General features: G+C 46.6%; 1 protein-coding gene across 3 annotated transcripts in view; it reads left to right on the top strand.

Annotated features, from left to right (window-relative positions):
• The window catches only part of pde1a (phosphodiesterase 1A, calmodulin-dependent), a 62,576-nt gene that overhangs the window by 14,984 nt on the left and 25,740 nt on the right, over nt 1-21,852 (top strand). For 2 of the 3 annotated variants that reach the window (XM_077002179.1, XM_077002177.1), the window contains exon 2: nt 1,801-1,827. Coding sequence is in view for 2 of the 3 variants with exons in the window: in XM_077002177.1 (XP_076858292.1) it covers nt 1,801-1,827 (27 nt within the window). In the remaining variant the exon portion in view is untranslated. Of the gene's footprint in view, nt 1-1,800; nt 1,828-11,366; nt 11,796-21,852 lie in introns of those variants that run through there. The other variant, XM_077002178.1, reaches the window with a different exon arrangement.

The following is a 21,852-nucleotide window of genomic DNA, read 5'->3' as shown; positions in this document are numbered from 1 at the left end:
TCATATGTGTATTTTTGCTAAAATAAAGTTTAAATGTCATTCTAAGATGGGAGCTTACATATTTTTGGAAAGTTCTCAATGGCATTGGCGCTAAGAAACACCGAAAATATGCAGTAAATGGAAGTGTCTGATAATGGAGGATGGCTGACAACAGAAGCTACAAAAACATTATAATAATTATTTTCCATTTTCTGTCCTCAATATCCTGATATTGACTTGAGACTTGAACTCCAGCCTAAAGACTCATGACTTGACTTGGATTTGTATTTTGCGACTTTTGAACATCTCTGCACTGTATACAGATTTGCAATATGCTATTTGCAATCTATGTAACTGTGTTAGCTATTTGCAATAAAGTTGCAAAGCATGGCTTTAGAAGTTAACACACACTGGATTAATAGACGTGTGCTCATTAGGAAAAGTGATTAGGAAAGTGCTGACATGAAAGATCATACAGATATCTTCTGCCCTTCCACACAGCCTCGAGATGCTCTCTTCCCATGGTTCAAAACAATGCCATTATCCATGCAAAATGAGTTTTCAATCAAACAGCTGATTAAGTGAACGTGCCACTATGCTAATCAGCCAAGCGTGAGCCAGGTTTCTACAGATACAATACTGTGTGGCAGAATTTTCACAATTAACTGCTCAAACATCATCAAACACGGCTAAACGCAATTACGTACGTCAAATCCAACAAGACATCTCCAGACAAGTATGTATGAACACAAAGACCCATGGCCCACCAAACAAACATTTGTGTTCTTGTTTGTTCCTGGTCATCCGGGCGGCGTGCTCCAGCCTTTAGAGTATTCTCAATAAGAGCATTCTACCAAGACAAACAATGCAGTGTGACTGGAAGACAACACTCTCGAGACATTGCACAACACAGCTGCAGGACTGTTGATGAGTCCCGGGCAGATATCCTCCAAGCTTCATAGTTGCAGTATTATTATCTGTGTGGCCTGGGAGGTGAGAGTGTTGGTGGGAGACTAGAAGCTGTTGCGTATTCATAGTGAGACGCATTCTCCAGGAGAATCGCCATCTGACTCCCCAGGTAATCAGACCTGTCCAGCTTCTACTCCCCAGCTGTCATCTCCCACGGGCTCCAGACAGTCTGATCAATCACCTGCTCGTTCAGCGCTTTCTCTTCCACTCTACCTGTTTTTCTCCGTCCTGTAGGCCGGTTTGTATTGTGCACTCTGAGACGAGTGCGACAGGCTCCTCGGTTGTTTATACTAATGCTTTGTCAAAATGTTTCTTAAATGATATTTCTTATGTAAGGCTTTCTATATTCAGTAAATAAATGATATATAAGTCTAATGTATATGATTCCTCACCACCAAATGAAGATATTAGGAAAACTTTTAGTACAAATTACATTTAATAACCTAAACATCTTCATAAGAGGGTTTGAAACACTGATTATCAGTGCAGAATAGTGAAAAGTCTTGAATCAATCCAGCTTTGGTCATGAACTTAGTAAGAAAAAAAAAGATCCGGTTCTGCTCGAACACACAGGAGTTTCAGTAAGGTTCACACACTATGGACGACTCTATGGGGTCTGGACTGCCCTAGAAAGAACCAAGGACACACACACATAACACAGAGGGTTGAGGACACCGGAACACACAAACCCGCACATATGCACATGCACCCAAACACCCACATTTGGGATAACTGATGACGCCTTTCCTACCTGACGTGTTTGGCTCCACCGCCTTCTGTCTTCATGTTCACGTGTGTTCACGTGTGTTCACGTGTGGTTCTGACATACTGCTCTTCTGTTCTGTTTTGCAGGCAGAAGTATAAGAACACATCTCAGAGGTAAGCCCAACTCCATCCTGGTCCTTAGGGGTTCATGCTACAGTGACTCCTCTCACAAACCAACTGTGAAATTGTTCAGTCAATATTTCATGCATGGCCGAGTCTGGCATTATGGAGTGAAGGAACTCCAAATCTGATTGATTCTTCGCTAATGCGCCAGAGCAGCATGCTGGCCTGATGGGGGCTGTGGTGCCACGCCGGGGCTCTGCACCGGCAGCTGGGTGTGCGCAGGACCGTGCAGGACCGTGCAGGACCGTGCTTATGTCCCGCGCGGCCCTGGAGAGCGCGCTGGAGGGTTGTGTGTAGGGGAAGGTGCTGCTACTGCAGAGGGAGACGATGGATAGGACTATTACTCAGTGAAGAGGTCACTGAAGTGTAAAGACTTCCCCGAGGTAATGAGCAGTGGGACAGGGGCTCTTATTGTGTGGAAGGGCTGGGAGTGTGTGTTAGCACTGAGTAATAATGCCTCTGTGCTCTCTCCCCCTCACACACACTCTCAGTCTGACTGTTACCGACTCTCACACAGAGAGAGGACCCTGGGCACTCTGGCTGTGATGGAGTGGTCCAGACACACACACACACACACACACACACATGCAAACACACATACACATATATATTACCTACACTGCCATTAAAATATTTTACTCCCAGTGAACTGTACAATGTTTTTCCCTAACACACCAAAAATGCTGTTGATAAGAACATTGGCTGCACCAGATACAGTAATCTGGAACTGATACCAGTATTATTCTACTCCATCATGTCAGATTTAGCATTTTACTGACTAATAACAAATTCACATTAATTTTAACAGTAGTGTTTTGCTATTTTTTTTATTTGTATTCTTCACTAAGATGTGCTATTGTTCGCTTCTCTCATCTTTTGGGATGAAAGACAAATCATTTGGAACAGGAGCCCTTACTAGGAGGAGTCCATACTAAGAGGAGTCCATACTAAGAGGAGACCATACTAAGAGGAGACCATACTAAGACGAGTCCATACTAAGAGGAGTCCATACTAAGAGGAGTCCATACTAGGCTCTGCTTCTGCTGTGTGTCTGTCAAAAGTGTAGCACACAATTTAGTGTAACTGCTCAAGCAGGGTGTGAGCACACTTCTCCCGCAGTCCCGCTAAATGGCTGCTGAGGAGAGGGCGGGGCTGCTGAGGAGAGGACGGGGCTGCTGAGGAGAGGACGGGGCTGCTGAGGAGAGGGCGGGGCTGCTGAGGAGAGGACGGGGCTGCTGAGGAGAGGGCGGGGCTGCTGAGGAGAGGGCGGGGCTGCTGAGGAGAGGACGGGGCTGCTGAGGAAAGGACGGGGCTGCTGAGGAGAGGACGGGGCTGCTGAGGAGAGGGCGGGGCTGCTGAGGAGAGGACGGGGCTGCTGAGGAGAGGGCGGGGCTGCTGAGGAGAGGACGGGGCTGCTGAGGAGAGGACGGGGCTGCTGAGGAGAGGGCGGGGCTGCTGAGAAGAGGGCGGGGCTGCTGAGGAGAGGGCGGGGCTGCTGAGGAGAGGACGGGGCTGCTGAGGAGAGGGCGGGGCTGCTGAGAAGAGGGCAGGGCTGCTGAGGAGAGGGCGGGGCTGCTGAGGAGAGGGCGGGGCTGCTGAGGAGAGGGCGGGGCTGCTGAGGAGAGGACGGGGCTGCTGAGGAGAGGACGGAACTGCGATTTTTCACAGTTCACCTTTTGCTAAGAACTGGTGAAGCACACACACCAGCAAAAGACGGAGCTGCATAGAAACACTGGACTGTTTGAAACAGATCTGATGACAAAAAAAGAACACATAACACATTTTCTTCTTTCTTTCCAACCAAGAACAAACATAAAGGAAACTGTACTTTGATCACCAGGACAGGCGAATGGGTATATTTATTTTCAGGTGGTAAAATCTTACCTACTGTATAATGTTACTGCCATTTACAGCCTTATCCCCAGGTTTGGTCTGGTTTCAGAATCTCTCGCTGGGTCCCACAGAAGGAGGTACTGAAGTGGGGAGGTACAGATCTCCACTGATCACTGCTGTGAGGGGCCTCTCCAGGGTGCTGTACTAAATGTGGCCCCTGGTTAGATCTGCAGACTGAGTATCCACTAGAGGCCCCCATTCCCCATTTCACCCACACAACTCCAGTGTAGAGTCTCAAACTCTGTTTGGTCAAACAAACAGACTGTATATTTAGTCAATTTGTTTGGGGTCTTTTCCTCTTACCCCACCATCTGACCCCACCACCTCAGTGCACCACTTCACCCCACTCATCTCAACCCCAACCCTCTCTCACCAGCCCCGTCTGCCTGCCACCCTCTCCACCCTCGCCAAGCCAGCCTGTCTACAGGGGCTTCTGTGGTCCACAGGGGCTTCTGATTACACCTAATCTAGACCACTGCGTGACGAAGGATGCCTCAGCTGAGAGGTCAAGAGGCAATGTCCTGTCCTTCCCCAGATCACACACGTGGCCTGCATTTCTGTCTCAGAGTTTTTTTTATGTAGGGCGCTGGTGTTACAGTATTATAAACAGCCTGAGGGACATTCAGGGACATGATGGGGCAAAAATGTTTTATTTCTCAAACATAATTTTTCAGCTTCCGAAAGCCCTTCCAGAAATCTGGCACCGTCTCTCGCTGGTTTGACAGCGTTCTTAGAATGCAGCGTCTCTGCGTCTCCTCAGAAACGTCATTTGCTCTGCAGACGCCCGTCTGCCATATTTGTTTTCCAGAAAAGAAACGCCTTACAGCCTGCCATCACACGGTCTACCACAGTCGGGTTAGCTCACAGCGCAGTGCTCAGGAAATGAAAACGAAGTCTGGTTTTGGGTCCTGTTCCCGATGGAGGCGGATTGAGAGGTTTGTTTCATTGTCTGCCTCCCTCCCTCCCTCTCTTCCCTGTGTATTCGTCTCTCGTCTCGCCCTCTCTGGGTCAGGATGGGTACATTATCCTCAATACCCTTTTGCCCGAGTCCCTGGGTACCCCCTCCCGTCCACCCACTCACTAGACGCTTTACTGTGCAGCTACGCTGTCTCCTGGCAACCACAAGTCCCCTCCAGTCTGGATTTTTCTGCTTGTTTCAGGCTGTCCAGTAATTGGCAGATATTAAAGGGGAGATGTTCAGTCACATTTGCTAACATGGTTGACACAACAGCAGTTTGCTGTTCCAGACTTAACAGACATTAACATTTTTGCTTGGACTAATCTGTGGTCCAAACAGATGACCAAGGCTGATAAGCAGGAGTGATTGGGGCTCAACTGTGACAGAAGGTGTCGCATATTTGCACTGCTGTTTACTTTCGGACTCTCCCGCTGTTTTGTTTTGGGCTTTTTTTCAAATTGCCAGCCACTTTGCTTCAGTGGGTCAGAGATCCGCCTCTGAAGAGCTTCCAGTCACGCAGAGAGACTCCATTCTGGGTGACAGCACACAGATTCCCCTGCATCTTGTTATATACAGCGCTGGTAAGGACGTTGCTGGGGCGATGGCACTACATTAAGGCAGAGCAGAGCCTTGAAATGAGTAGAACCTGCTGGTGTCCTTTCAGCATTATGTAAATCAGATCAGTATGTCCCTGCTACATTACATGTATCATTAACACCTTTTCTGGGTGAATTACATATTTTAGTAAAGATTTCTCGGAGATGTAATTGCCTCTTTGGAGGGCCTCATTGGGTACGGACGGGGTGTGTCACGTCTGGAAGGGGCTGACTGAGGATCTTCTGACCAGCACTGCCAAGGTTTACAAAATACCTGAACATAGAAAATACCAGATCTTTGTCTGCCATTTAACAGGCTGTGCACTCTGAAGCAAACGACCTCCCTGTCCGCCCACGGCAGGTCTTCAAACGGGAGGCCGCATCAGCGACGTGTTCTGTCGTCTGACGGGTCCTGATGAACACACCTGTGTGCCTGCGACTTTGATTATAGTGGCGCTGGACAACAGGACCCTGCGGTGAGAGCGACACAGACAGAAAAAGAAATAAATATTTGTTAGTAAATGGAAGTGTCACTAAACAGTTGTGGCTCCCCCGGTGTGTTCGGGTAATGATGTGAGCACAAACCTGTGCGTCCGCCTTTTCGTGCCTGTACTGCACTGTGGCATTCACTCCAATGCTACTTAACAGCAAAACTCATTTCCTGAACTTCTTTCAGAAATTGGACACTATACAGTTTCACAATAAATAAACATAAACCTCACACACTTATTAGCATTATTAAACAAATGTGTAAGAAAACAACTGTATGCAGCTTGAATCAGCGAATCTCATTTTAAACCTCTTATCAATTTTCCCAAGTCTCTCGGAGACTGGAACAATGTGAAGGTATAGTGTGAAGGAAACACACATCTATTTTTATACCCAATATCAACACTATCCACTCCACGGCAACCGTCTCCTTCGTGATGGTTGCTATAGCAGCATGCATCAGGGTATGACTCTCTGGGAGGTTTAGGGATGTATGTATCAAACTTCTCTGCATCCCTATGCTTTTGTGTTTCCCAATATGTCTGCCATTTGCATTCTAATGACTGTGTGCGTGGACGGCTGATTCAGTATCAGAACCTTTACTGATGACACTAAATGATTCCAGGTTTGTAGGAAAGGGCTTGGCAATATTTCAACCCGCATTGCATGGCTTATGTTCATGTTTAGAGGTCCTGATCACATCCTGAAGCAGCGCGTTGAACCATCTAAAGACTAAAGTATTCTTCCATAGACGACAGAACTACCCCCACTGCCCCGGCTCTACCCCCGGCACACTGATCCTCCTGGACGATAAATGCACATGGCCTCACGCGACCATCACACATTGGGAGTGGATGAAGTTCCTCTTTCCTGCTGTCTTGTTTTCCATGACATCATTCAGAAATCACAGCGTTAAATGAAGCGTTTTTTGCCAGTCCTGTCAGGCAGAGGACTGCCAGACCCATGGATACTTCAGCAGGAACTAAATATCACCAAGGCAACCTGTGCTGGGGGCTGGCTGAATCCCGTGCGACCAAGAGACGTCCATTACCCAGCTAAAGATGCGTGGGTTTGGCATCAACACAATCATTTCAGCCTGCAAGGTAACAATTTGGATCCTTGGAGCCATTCAGTCTTGTAGCGATTCAGATTCTGCCTTAACCTCGCGCACTTTCTCTCTGTCATAGCCTTTATATCCAAAGCTGATGAATGTTGACTCACAGCAGAGACAGAGATCATCCTTTATATGAAACACCGATGAAGTTATTTTCCTTATAACCAGATGTTCTAATGACAGCTAATGACAAAACTGCTAAAAAAAAAAGCTAATGACAAAATTGAAATGAGCGGTTACAGAGCTTCTAAAAAAACTGTAAAAGGCTTTTTCAAAAACTAAAATGACACCCTTCTGCTTTTAACAGTTTGTACAGCCTCCCACTCTAACCACTATTCAATGTCAGTCTTGGTCCAGGGATTTTGAAAGAGTGATGTGAGTGCTAGTCAAGCCCTTTCAATACTCATTCTTAGCCCTTAGAGAGAATCCCACGTTGAGTTCAGCCACCAGTGCAAGGATGTCTCCACCCACACGAGACTCAGATGCTTAGTTTTAATACTAACAGACATGCTAACGAGCCGCATGTTAGCATTAATGTGTTAATTAAGCATAAATCCCACAGTCTTCTGACACTCTGTGATTAAGCTCCGTCTTTCATTCACCATCGCGCTGGATAACTGGCACAGACAGAACGCTGTGTTGATGAAGCTCTTTGGCTTGATGCTCTCTTCTTGAGAAAAACCCTCATCGTGAGGATGACAAAGAAAGTTTTGGCCAGACAGAAACGAACTGGGAACAGTGAATGTTATATTAGTGCCAAAAGCCAGTCCTGAACTTTTAGAAAGCCAGTGCTTGTGACGGTGTGCAAATTATTCACACTCACTACAAAATACAAACAAGGACAAAACCAGGAGGGTGACAAATATTTGGAAGAGGGTTAGAAGGATTCCTGGAGGGGAGCAGAAGGATTTTTACCAAACAGCTGCAAACCTTTATTTTGACATTTACTCTATAGCTGACAGAATACACTGCCATTCTGCCAAAAATGTATTAGTGACTGAACATTATATATACTGTATACACTAATTGTACATACGTACTGTAAAAGAAATGAAGGAATGACGCCAAAGGCCACTGTGATTTTTGGTACCAATCATAAACAAGTCTTGCTTGTGTTTTCTTCTCACTTCTTCTTTATGCCATTTAATCCTGAGTTCAGAAGGAGAGATCGTTGTTTTCCATCCAGGCCTTGACAGCCTATAGGAGACCATCGCTCTGTGAGCTGTTAAACGATTCCTGGCATCCGCTGGATTTCGACATCTGGAATCACCAGCTGAACCCCCGTCATCACAAAGAACTGCTGGAACGTGAGGCCAGTACTGGTGTCCACCATGTCCCCTTCCACCAGCTATATGATCTGCTGGAACGTGAGGCCAGTACTGGTGTCCACCATGTCCCCTTCCACCAGCTATATGATCTGCTGGAACGTGAGGCCAGTACTGGTCTCCACCATGTCCCCTTCCACCAGCTATATGATCTGCTGGAACGTGAGGCCAGTACTGGTGTCCACCATGTCCCCTTCCACCAGCTATATGATCTGCTGGAATGTGAGGCCAGTACTGGTGTCCACCATGTCCCCTTCCACCAGCTATATGATCTGCTGGAACGTGAGGCCAGTATTGGTGTCCACCATGTCCCCTTCCACCAGCTATATGATCTGCTGGAACGTGAGGCCAGTACTGGTGTCCACCATGTCCCCTTCCACCAGCTATATGATCTGCTGGAATGTGAGGCCAGTACTGGTGTCCACCACGTCTTCTTCCACCAGCTATACACCCTGAACTCCACAGGATGGCTTCATCGCTGATTACTCCTGGCAACACCTTTGATAAGAGTGTGACTGTACCTGCAGGTCTTACAGCCATGAGGTCTTTGACAGAACTGTTAGCTTCATGGGCAGAATTGATCAGTGTGGTCTGATCCTTGGTCTGAGGACCCCAATGTAAGCCATTGCGACGTTTGTCCTAGAAGCCCACTACACTATAAAGCACTGTGATTCTTTTGCCGTGCTGTTTAAAAACAACATGAGCTGATGTTAAACAGACGATTGTCTGGAAGTCCAAGGTGTAGTTTCAGGACCATGAAGGTTTTGTGGTAATTGCATCTTTTCTTGACAGTGAAGGCATTCCACCAGCAGGGGTGCTCTAGAGCAACCAGCTAGAACACTCTCCAAAGTGGATGTGTCTTTGGAAGGGTCACATACGCAGCATTACTCATCAGTTAGGCTATCGTGTCAATATAATTAATGCTGTAACAGAGTGATACTGAGTTGATTCAGACTTCTACAAAACCCAAGAAGACATGAACATATAATGTAATGAAATTTAATCTATACAAGCATGAAATTGTGTTTGAGAGTTTTAGTTCTATGCCCTATGAGACAAAAATTACTACTAAGACAAAACTAAGTCAAAAAAGGCAAAAATAATAAAAAATCAAACAATTCTTATGATTTAAGAAGGACACTAATAAGTATGTGGTTAAATTCCATTCTACTTAAATACACCTAAAGGACACAACATGAGCATATCTAGCATATCTAGTCTAATCTAATCTAATCTAATCTAATATGTTGGATGTCCTAGCTAATGTTAGCTGGCATGTCTATGATTGATACCTATGCAGTAACTATGAAAACATCTGCTTTCTTATATTTGTCATTTTTAGACTTGGAGGGTTAATTCAGGGGTGTTTGTGGACACCTATCGCTGCATAATTTGGAGCATAAATATGCATGTTGAAGCCAGGGTTGTGATTGGTCATGGGGGGTTAGGCCACTTTGAAGCCAGAGTTGTGATTGGCCACGGGGGGGGGGGGGGGGGGGTGTAAGGCCATGATGAAGCCATGGTTGTGATTAAACGCTCAGCAAAACCAGGATTGTGACAAGCTAAACCGTGTCTAAAACCAAGTGCTTCCTACCATGGTCCACCATTTTTTGTATGAAGGAAGGATTGGTATGTTAACACTACAAAAATGGCATTATCCAGTCTACTAAGAGGAATACGGATGTAGTCTGTTAGAGGCCAATGTTGGTGTGCTGTGGAGACACCTGCTGTATCAGGGCAAATATGAAACACACACACTCCATGTCCTACCCTTCATCTCGCAGGGCTGTTTGTACTAGTATTCTTAGGCTTGTGTGTGTTTGTACATGCATGTGGATGTGCTCATCAGTACACAGTATGTCACAACATCCTGGTTGATGACACACTGTTATTACTCCTCCTGTGATGGTTTGTTTCGGATGATTCTTGAGCTCTTGGTGTACTGGTGTCGGCAGGTTGGTCTTCCTCCTTGACCTGTCGTGATGTGCACTATCACGGCACCTCGCACGGGGAACCGTAAACATTGCACCCTCTCCCCATGATCTTGCCGGTCACCCGGTTCAAACAAAGGCATGTCTATGAATCATTATGATTCAGTGTGGAGTTCTGATTGACACAGTGTATGGAGTCTGGAGTTGTGTGTGCACGCAGGCACACTGCTGAGCACTGGATTCTGGGAGTTATGTCAGGCGTCCAACTGGGAGCTGAACTGACATTCACTTCTTCAGCATGGAACACTACATCTACGTCACTGAGGAATCAAAATGTGTTGCCAAAATTCTTTGGCATGGTTGAAAAAGCTTCAGAGATTTACCAGTTGAGTTCCTCTTGGCACAGCCTGGCATTAGATGGCTTTTAATATGTTTATTGACATGACATTTGTCTTTGTATTAAAGTTGTACCTCCTATTCGAGTTGTAAAGTGTTTTGCTTCCCTGTAGACCTTAAACTCATGCTGCACACATTCCAGCAGTTGCCAAGCACAGTTTGAAACTGGAAACATAAAAACAGTGACATTTACTTGTTTCCTAAAAGACATCTTTAATGGTCCTGAACATTTCGCTTAAAGAGTACAGCCCTCATTTGTAACTCTTCTTTTTCTTGTGTTTCATGTTATCCTCTGCATGGCCATAATGAACATGATTTATTTGATTTATTCATGCATTTGTTTGTTCTTTAAAGCCTGTGGCATCTTCCCCTGTTTTAGATTTTTAATAAGCGCTTTCTGGATGCCTGGTGTGTTACAGCATTTTGATGAGTCCTTCTGGTATACTCACCCAGCAGGGCTAAGGAAGCTTGTGCGTGCTTCAAGCACAGAGCCAGACCGTCAGTTGTCAGAGACAAGCAGGTTTCACCACGCTATCTGCCCTGCCAAAGGAATGAAGTCCCGCTGACTCACGCAGCCCTTGTCCAAACATCACCCACACCGAATCAAAGCCAGATTGGGAAATAATTACTGTTTTGCTGACACATGTCCAGTCTTCTTCAGCCAGAGCCTTTCTGTCATCATTCGTTTGTGTATAGAGTCAAAGCTCACTCAGAGACCACGAGAGGCTTCACACAAGCGCTGGCCAGAGTGTGAGAGGGAAGTGCAGTTTGGGGTGTGTCTGTGGGAAGGACGATTCCAGATAAGACGTGTGTGAAATTCCCCGAAGCGGGAGAGGAGCTGCACACACACAGCGGTCCCGAGCCCCCGCCGGACTTTAGCCTCGTCTGTGCTCTGTGGCTGTGGGAGTGCACGAACATACGCGAGCGTGCGGGAGCACACGCGCTTTCCTAGTGTGTATGTGTGTGTGTGTGTGTGTGTGTGAGCATGTGTGAGGCCCCCTGCTCGAGCTTGCTCCACGTTGAGGAACGTTCACGGTGATATGGCCTCTCTGGCCTTTTCCGCTGTCAGACGGAGGGAGAGGCAGGGCCAGACTGAGCTGGCAGGGTAGTGAGAGAGTAGCCGTCTGCAGCCCCAGTGAGCATCTGAGCGTTGAGCTCACAGCTCCGCACCAGCACGCTCGCACGCACGCGTGCACCCTCCTCAATGGACCAGTATGTGAGCATAAAGAGACAGCTTCTCCACAGACCCATTTTCAGGTAAGAGAGACAACGCCTGTGCTCTTGTGTCTGCCTCCGCTGGGACGTTACAGGTGAACAGGTGTGTGTGTGTGTGTGTGTGTGTGTGTGTGTATGTTAGTTAGAGAGAGAACACATAACATGGTTTCACTTGCTCTCTAATGTTTCAATGAGTAGTGTACTGAATATTGTGTCACAAATCAGGATCCCTTCTCTGTGTGTGTGTTTGGAAGGGAATGCAAACTTTCCATGAAGTTGTTTGTCGTGCTTTTTGTTTATCATTTTTACTTTTGATAAAGTGTGAAAAACTTTTGACTTTTGCAAAAATAATCCCCTGTGTAAAGTGCAACTTTAACTCCCCGGGGCACTGTAACATTCTTCCTTATCTTGCTCTCACCATCATCAGCCTGAGTGTACCGCAGAGGAGCAGAGTGAAGATTAGTGGATTAGAGGAGCAGAGTGGAGATTAGTGGATTAGAGGAGCAGAGTGAAGATTAGTGGATTAGAGGAGCAGAGTGGAGATTAGTGGATTAGAGGAGCAGAGTGGAGATTAGTGGATTAGAGGAGCAGAGTGGAGATTAGTGGATTAGAGGAGCATAGTGGAGATTAGTGGATTAGAGGAGCAGAGTGGAGATTAGTGGATTAGAGGAGCAGAGTGAAGATTAGTGGATTAAAGGAGCATAGTGGAGATTAGTGGTGTGGAGATTAGTGGTGTAGAGGAGTGGTGTGGTGATTACTGGTGTAGAGGAGGGGTGTGGTGATTAGTGGTGTGGTGATTAGTGGTGTGGTGATTAGTTTTGTAGAGGAGGGGTGTGGTGATTAGTGGTGTAGATTAGGGGTGTGGTGATTAATGATGTAGAGGAGGGGTGTGGTGATTAGTGGTGTAGAGGAGGGGTGTGGTGATTAGTGGTGTACAGGAGGGGTGTGGTGATTAGTGATGTAGAGGAGGGGAGTGGTGATTAGTGGTGTGGTGATTAATATTGTAGAGGAGGGGTGTGGTGATTAGTGGTGTAGATTAGGGGTGTGGTGATTAATGATGTAGAGGAGGGGTGTGGTGATTAGTGGTGTAGAGGAGGGGTGTGGTGATTAGTGGTGTAGAGGAGGGGTGTGGTGATTAATGATGTAGAGGAGGGGTGTGGTGATTAGTGGTGTAGAGGAGGGGTGTGGTGATTAATGATGTAGAGGAGGGGTGTGGTGATTAATGATGTACAGGAGGGGTGTGGTGATAAGTGGTGTAGAGGAGGGGTGTGGTGATTAGTGGTATAGAGAAGGGGTATGGTGATTAGTGGTATAGAGAAGGGGTATGGTGATTAGTGGTGTACAGGAGGGGTGTGGTGATTAGTGGTGTAGATTAGGGGTGTGGTGATTAATGATGTAGAGGAAGGGTGTGGTGATTAGTGGTATAGAGAAGGGGTGTGGTGATTAGTGGTGTGGTGATTAATGTTGTAGAGGAGGGGTGAGGTGATTAGTGGTGTAGATTAGGGGTGTGGTGATTAATGATGTAGAGGAGGGGTGTGGTGATTAGTGGTGTACAGGAGGGGTGTAATGATTAGTGGGGTACATGAGGGGTGTGGTGATTAGTGGTGTACAGGAGGAGTGTGGTGATTAGTGGTGTAGATTATGGGTGTGGTGATTAATGATGTAGAGGAGGGGTGTGGTGATTAGTGGTGTGGTGATTAATATTGTAGAGGAGGGGAGTGGTGATTAGTGGTGTGGTGATTAATATTGTAGAGGAGGGGTGTGGTGATTAGTGGTGTAGATTAGGGGTGTGGTGATTAATGATGTAGAGGAGGGGTGTGGTGATTAGTGGTATAGAGAAGGGGTATGGTGATTAGTGGTGTAGAGGAGGGATGTGGTGATTAGTGGTATAGAGAAGGGGTGTGGTGATTAGTGGTGTACAGGAGGGGTGTGGGGAACCTGTGTGTTGTGCTTTTAGATCCATCACTACCAGGCCATCGAGCTACAGCTCATTACTGTGCCTCATTAGCTCGGGTACATTGCTAATGGACTTTCTCGCATGTAAAACGGAAAAGTGCTCTAGAGAGTAGCAGCTTGGTGGCCTGGGCTTCCGACAGCATTTCGTCTGCTTTATCAAACTGGGCGTCGGTGTGTGTGCCAGCTGCTGTGCTTGCTCCTGATCACTTTAGCTGCAGGAGAAAACTGTAATTTTTTTCCATGGGGCACAATTCTGGGGTAGTTCTATCTAGGTGATATTACGTGAGTGTATTACGTGAGTGTGCGTTTGTAAGCACCACAGAAACCTGCACTTTGTTGTCCTAGATCAGGGTTGGGAGTTCTTGTTGATCCTGGGGTGTCCTGCACTTACACTGCACACACCATGTTGCCTCTGCTCAGCCTGTGAGCGTGGGCTTGGAGCATGGGAACAGCAGGTCACTGGTGCTTTCGGGCCAAGCTCCGAACTCTGAGCAGGAAATGAGTCTCTTCAGCGTTTGTTTATAACCAGTGAAATCCCTGGCTGCACTTAAAATCCCATTGGATGGGATGAGATGACATCTGCTTTGTGTCACGCGGCCTGTGTCTGATGTGCGTCCTGATGTTTACTATAAGACCCAGGGTGCTGGAGAGAGACCACAGGCGAGACGCGTCAGACGTGAGTCAGCTCTGATCTCACCGCTGATCTCGCCTCTGCTGATCTCACCACTCATCAGTGAGACGAAAGGAGCCAAGTTAGAGACCTTCTAAACAGACATGGCTGTCTCAGATGCCCCGCAATCCATCAACAAGGTAGATGAAACCAAACAGATTGGGTTAAGGCCATTTCTCCAAAACCAGCAGAACCGCAGAACCATGGTTTCAAGGGAAAACAGTGGTGGAGTAAAAACAGTGGTGGAGTAAAAACAGTGGTGGAGTAAAAACAGTGGTGGAGTAAAAACAGTGGTGGAGTAAAAACAGTGGTGGAGTAAAAACAGTGGTGGAGCACACACTTTCTGAACTGGAGCTCTCAATCTCCATCGTGGAGATCTTTATCTTAATCACTCCAGTTAGACACACAAAAACAGAAAACATCTATTAAATGAAGTGTTTGTTCTGATGTTTTGTTAATATAGAGGGGAATGAGATTTTGGTGATTATCTTCAACTGATCTGATGTTTTTGCTCTCTGTGATATGGATTGCTGAGTGAGTGAGTGATGATTATCATGGCTGATTTCTGTTATGAGAGTCACGCTCATGAAACACGTTCATTCACAGAGCATAATAGAGGGCGGCTGTTGCGGACCGCAGGACGGGCCTGGCTGTTCAAACGGCACTCACTTCAGCAGTTTACAAAAAAATTAATGAATCCACAAAGTGCATGCAAACCTTCACACACATGTAAAAAGCACACAGTGCTGCATCGTTTAACCCTTCGGTTTTGTTGACCTCACGTTTTTTACTTTAGTGTTCCCGGTCTTCAGAGACCGGTCTGTTTTAACACACAAAAAAAAATTTCACCACCTTGCAAACATAGGCATAACGTGTGTGTGTCTGTAGGTGTGTGTGTAGGTGTGTCTGTGTGTGTGTGTGTGTGTGTGTGTGTCTGTGTGTGTAGGTGTGTGTGTGTGAGTGAGTGTGTGTGTGTGTGTGCGTGTCTGTGTGTGTTTAGGTGTGTGTGTCTGTGTGTGTGTGTGTGTGTGTTTAGGTGTGTGTGTAGGTGTGTGAGTGAGTGAGTGTGTGTGTGTGTGTGTGTGTGTGTGTGTGTGCACGCGCGCATGTGAATTCATGCACATGAGTGGCATGTCACACTCAGATCAGAGTGTGCCTTGCAAACATAGGCATAACATGTGTGTGTGTCTGTGTGTGTAGGTGTGTGTGTAGGTGTGTCTGTGTGTGTAGGTGTGTGTGTGTGTGAGTGAGTGAGTGTGTGTGTGTCTGTGTGTGTTTAGGTGTGTGTGTGTCTGTGTGTGTTTAGGTGTGTGTGTAGGTGTGTGAGTGAGTGAGTGTGTGTGTGCGTGTGTGTGTGAATTCATCACACTCAGATCAGAGTGTGCCTTGCAAACATAGGCATAACATGTGTGTGTGTCTGTGTCTGTAGGTGTGTGTGTATGTGTGTCTGTGTGTGTGTCTGTGTGTGTAGGTGTGTGTGTGTGTGAATTCATCACACTCAGATCAGAGTGTGCCTTGCAAACATAGGCATAACATGTGTGTGTGTCTGTGTCTGTAGGTGTGTGTGTATGTGTGTCTGTGTGTGTGTCTGTGTGTGTAGGTGTGTGTGTGTGTGTGTGAATTCATGCACATGAGTGGCATGTCACACTCAAGCCTGGTTTATACTCGACGCGCCGCGAGCGGCGCGAGGGTCCGCGCGGCGAAAATGACGTAATCGCGGAGGCTCCGCCCGTGCGCGAGGGCATCGCGCGCTGTCGCGGCGCGAGGTCGTGCACCTCCCGAATTTTGTAACTTCGCGCGCGCGCCGCGCTTCAGCGCGATCAACAAAGTCATGTTTGCAGAGTTCATACACCTATACAAGGTGGAATTAAAGCACTTGTACGGCACTTTCAAGGCCCATTTAAATATTTTCCAGCACGATAAACATAATTAAGTTAAATATTAAAATATATACTCGAAATAATTCGCTTTTTATCACATTATTTAATGGTTGTTTATTTTCAAAACGCCCAATCTTAACGTCTTCACGTTCTCTCATGTTTCGTCCTGGAATTACAAGAGGCTCGTATTTGTTAACGTAATTTCAACATTTTAATGTACTTTTGCCTAAATTCCAGCACTTTTCAAACCTGAAACACAAAGCAACATTAAAATGCGTCAGGTAAATGTTCATTCCCTTTTTTTTGAGGGGTGTTTCTTTATACTACCACATATAGTTTCGGACAACATTGCAAAGCCATATTTATGTTTGATGCCTGGTGTGTATATATACGGTCTCTGGTCAGGTAAAAATGTTCTTTCACCGGTTTTGCAGGGGTTTTTTATTCTCCACTGCCACCTATCGCCACCTATCGTTTCGGAGAACACTGCAGCGACGCTCGCGACGTTCGCGAAAGTATAAACGCCTACACCGCTCGCGCAGGGTCGCGCGAGGTGGGCGGAGCCGCGCGCTACAGTCACTCGCGAAAGTATAAACCAGGCTTCAGATCAGAGGGGCCTTGCAAACATAGGCATAACATGTGTGTGTGTGTCTGTGTGTGTAGGTGTGTGTGTATATGTGTGTGTCTGTGTGTGTGTCTGTGTGTGTGTAGGTGTGTGTGTGTGAGTGAGCGAGTGAGTGAGCGAGTGAGTGTCTGTGTGTATAGGTGTGTGTGTGTGTGTGTCTGTGTGTGTTTAGGTGTGTGTGTGTAGGTGTGTGTGTGTGTGTGTGTGTGTGTTTAGGTGTCTGTATAGGTGTGTGTGTGTGTGTGTGTGTGAGAGAGAGCGAGTGTGTGTGTGTGTGTGTGTGTGTGTGTGTAGGTGTGTGTCTGTGGGTGTGTGTGTGTGTAGGTGTGTGTGTGAGTGTGTGTGTGTCTGTGTGTGTAGGTGTGTGTGTAGGTGTGTGTAGGTGTGTGTGTGTGAGTGTGTATGGGGATGTTTTCTGTCTCATAGATGAATATATTCTGAATACCCATTCACTTCCTGTGATGGTCACGCTTGACCGGCAACAACACAGATGTAAAACATTGGTTTAAAACACTCAAAATTCAATGAAAAAGATGATCATCACTTTTATATGTTCCAGTGCATAGTGTGGAGGATGGCATAAGGCCTTGCAGCAATCAGATGTAAAACACAATATTTATGAGTGGTTTAAGTTGTAAATCGGTCAGATTTGACCCGAAGACGACAGGAGGGTTAAACCAGAGTCTGAGTTAGACGTCCCATGGTATCAACACCAGATTGTGAAGCACTGTGTGTGCGTCAGCGGGTGTGTGTCAGCGGGTGGTGTAGGCTCGCTGTACGAGAACAATCTTGAAAATGGGCCAAATGGGCCTCTGTAGCTCCACCTGTTCTGCATTCATCTGTCACACACAGCCACAGGTGCCAGATGTCCAAATCAGTCTGCAATGTGTCAGTTTGTCACACACAACTTCATGACGGCCCTGAGTCACTGTGTGTCCTGCTTGTGACAGAACACAAACTGTGAATGCACTCTCGTGGTTTCTCCCCTGAGAACGACTGGTGTTCAGCTCCTCCGCTAGAACAGTATACGTACAGCGCGGGGGCGGGGCTACAAGGCCCCGGTTGGTCTAAGGACGTCCCCTGAGCCCTGTCTCCCGACGTCCCCCAATGTCCCCTGAGCTCTGTGCTCAGACGCGCTCCAAAAACCCCAGCAGACGCACACTCAGTTAGGCCCTCACTAGAAAACATGGACACTGACACATCACGCCATTGGCCATCCCTCGGAGAACGCTGCGTGGTCCTCAGCGTGGAGACACTGCTCGTAAATCACCACTCTCACGTTCTGCTTTCTCCCACGATTTTTGGCTCCTTCTGAGCAAAAGAAAACAGAGTGGATTTTTTTTACAGCTCCCACCTCTCATGTTACTGAAACACAACACATGCAACACGATGCCTGATTGTTGAGAAACATTTTGAGATTATATGTTTGCCGGTCTCGAGAGGACAGCCTGTAGACCAGCTCTGCTCTGAGTAGTGTTATGTTCACAACAGGCGTTTAACCTTTATTTTTCTTCAGTAAAAAAAACACCTGACATATGTACTGAATTACTAGAAACACTGAATGTACTGAATTTCTAGAAACACTGCTAAAGCCATTTGAACCTCTCCACACCATTTGTTTAAAATGAAAACCATTGCCTTGCTTACATTTCAGCTATAATGTATTGAAGGGGTTTGTTTAGCTGGGTTTAATGGCGCTAAGATGCAACACTAGGAAGACATCAGCTCATTAACTCAACACACTGAGTAAAAATCACTTAATTAAATCACTGTATGAATTAATCTCTCATGAGTTCAGTCTCTAACCACAGTGTTTTCAGACAATTCCAGTTCGTTACGGACAATTTTTCTTGGTTGGTTTTCACTGAGTGAGTTTTCTCTGCCTGTTTTGCATACATGTTTATTATTCAGGAGCTAAAGTGTGCTTTTATAAAATGGATATTTTCAGTCATAACTGACTTGTTTGCAAGGTGAACAATTGCAAAAGTCAACAGAGTTTATAGGTACTTAAAAAAATACAAACTCATATAGTACCTGCATAATTCTCCATCTTCCCTGTATAATCATCTACCTTCTGCAGTTCGTCTATAGCTTTAAATGTGGCTTCAGAAACAACACTTGTGCATTTTACTCAAGGCAGCATAATCAGAAATATCCTCGTCTCTGATCTAAATAATACGTTTCCATAGCTTGGAGAAGTTGGGAAGACCTTCTGCAGGGGAAATTCAGATGAGGGTCATGGATCAGCAACAGGACTGCAGTTAGGAGCCAGTCTTGTTTGCTACAGCTGACATAAATGTCAAGGTCTCGTGATCTGACCCCATAGAGGTCATGGGTACTCAAGGTCTCATGATCTGACCCCATAGAGGTCATGGGTACTAAGTGAACCTTGGAAACAGCAGCTGTGTCTTTAGAAGACTGCCCAGCCTCTACCTTCAAACACAGAACCTGGTGTTCAACATTAGCTGAAGAAATCACTTTACACTTTAATTCACCCTGAGGTTTGTGGAGGGGTGTGTGTCTTAAGGAACACACTGCTTCAGTATTTTTGTTGTCATTTGTTGCTGTGTGCTATGTTTATAAGAAATGTAGAAAAGAAAATTAAAGAAAAGAAAAGAAAATTAAAGAAAAGAAACTGTAGCAGGTAGTGCATCTCATGGCACACCAGAGTACACTCTGCACACTCTACACTCTACCAGGTTACACTCTCCCAGAGTACACTCTACAGTACACTCTACCTGAGTAGTACCAATGAGGATTTTGTCACAGCAATCACCACAGAAGTAAAGTGGTGGGACTGGAAACAGCCCTGACAGCCCTGAAAACAGGACTGCTAACGGTGTTGTTGACATGTGGTGTGTCTCGCCTCTGCCCTGATTGAATTAGAAAAGTGCACTGTGTGTGTATGTGTGTGGTGACATGAGGGCGCGTGCACGCACGCACACACACACGTGCGCGGTGTGTATGTTTGGGACTCTTCACACAGCTGTGGTGTGTAATGTTTACTCTGAGGATAAAAGCTGTGCTGATTCACTCTGTTACTGTACAGCTGTTCAGTGTCCCCAACACCCTGCTAAAGGAGAGGAGCGAGCATGGACCAGTGCCATGAGCACCCTTTCACTAATGCTATGTGCACTCTCTCACTAATGCTATGTGCACTCTCTCACTAATGCCATGAGCACCCTTTCACTAATGCTATGTGCACTCTCTCACTAATGCCATGAGCACTCTCTCACTAATGCTATGTGCACTCTCTCACTAATGCCATGAGCTCTCTCTCACTAATGCTATGTGCACTCTCTCACTAATGCCATGAGCACTCTCTCACTAATGCTATGTGCACTCTCTCACTAATGCTATGTGCACTCTCTCACTAATGCCATGAGCACTCTCTCACTAATGCTATGTGCACTCTCTCACTAATGCCATGAGCACTCTCTCACTAATGCTATGTGCACTCTCTCACTAATGCTATGTGCACTCTCTCACTAATGCTATGTGCTCTCTCTCACTAATGCCATGTGCACTCTCTCACTAATGCTATGTTCACTGTCACTAATGCCATGTGCACTCTCTCACTAATGCTATGTTCACTGTCACTAATGCCATGTGCACTCTCACTAATGCCATGTGCACTCTCTCACTAATGCGATGTTCACTCTCACTAATGTCATGTGCACACTCTCACAAATGCTGTGTTCACTGTACACACACAATGTACACACACAGTTACACTCATATGTTAAAACACAACAAAGCACTTTACAGTAATATTGTCGTAGCCGTCAGCCTCCTAGACTATTAACTCTGCTAGCTACACCACTGGCATCCATTACGGAGTCCAAGTCCAGAGTTTTGCTCATCACACAACATCAGCAGTGTGACCCTGACCACAGAATGCACTGCCAGAGAGACGAGAGACGCAGACCTCTCTCCCTGTACTGGGCAGACAGAAAAACCCTCATGTCATTTATACAAGAGAGCATGAGGGGCTGAGTTAGTGTCCTCTCACCGCCAGACAGGGGGAGCGGGACCAGAACAGGGGGGCATCATGGGACAGAAGGGGGTGGGTTGGGCCGGAAGCTCCATTCATCATTGGTCTTTTGGAAGGCGAGCGGTCGAGCTGTCCAGTGTAGATAGAGATCTGGAGCAAGACCCAGCCTAGACCCAGCCTAGACCCAGCCTAGTACTGCCATGCCAGAAGAGGATTACCCGGGCAGGAGGCCCGTTTTGGGGTCTCTGGTGAAACGCCAGTGGTACAGACGCCAGAGCTGAGTTTACAATCTCAACTAATCCCAGTGACTCTGGGCAAGGGACGATGTTAAAGAGGGGTCAGTGAGAGGGCATTGAGATGAAACGCTGCCTCAAAAGCAGAAGAGAGTGCCTCAGTATACTGACAACATATACAACACTAGAGTTGGACTGGAGATAGTGAAGTATCTTGGTATATCCTGCACATCACTGCAGGCAGGGGGGCGCTGTTAGGAGTGTGTTCCTAGGGAGTGAGACGTTATGTGTCCAAGCTGGAAGAATATGAAGGACACTGGAAGTGATTCCAGCCACTCTAGGAGCAAACAGCTGCTTGGAAACCCCTGCTGCAAAAGAGACAGGATTTTGTCACTTAATTAGATCTGAACTCACTGCCAAATGGAACAAATGATGCATTATAAAACTACTGCACTGCATTTTCAACAGCCATAACAAGGCAGAGGTAACTCAGTGCAGGTCCACTCTAGTCCAGGAACCAGTGGTTCGCAGGCCCAGCTGAGTCCTGGGGGTGGAGTCTGAGATGATGACTTGGTATGGGGTGAGTCCTGGGGGAGGAGTCTGAGATGATGACTTGGTATGGGGTAAGTCCTGGGGGAGGAGTCTGAGATGATGACTTGGTACGGGGTGAGTCCTGGGGGAGGAGTCTGAGATGATGACTTGGTACGGGGTGAGTCCTGGGGGAGGAGTCTGAGATGATTA

Source organism: Brachyhypopomus gauderio, chromosome 4 (assembly GCF_052324685.1).
Source record: "Brachyhypopomus gauderio isolate BG-103 chromosome 4, BGAUD_0.2, whole genome shotgun sequence".
Classification (NCBI taxonomy): domain Eukaryota; kingdom Metazoa; phylum Chordata; class Actinopteri; order Gymnotiformes; family Hypopomidae; genus Brachyhypopomus; species Brachyhypopomus gauderio.
This window is presented reverse-complemented; position numbering and strand designations above follow the sequence as displayed.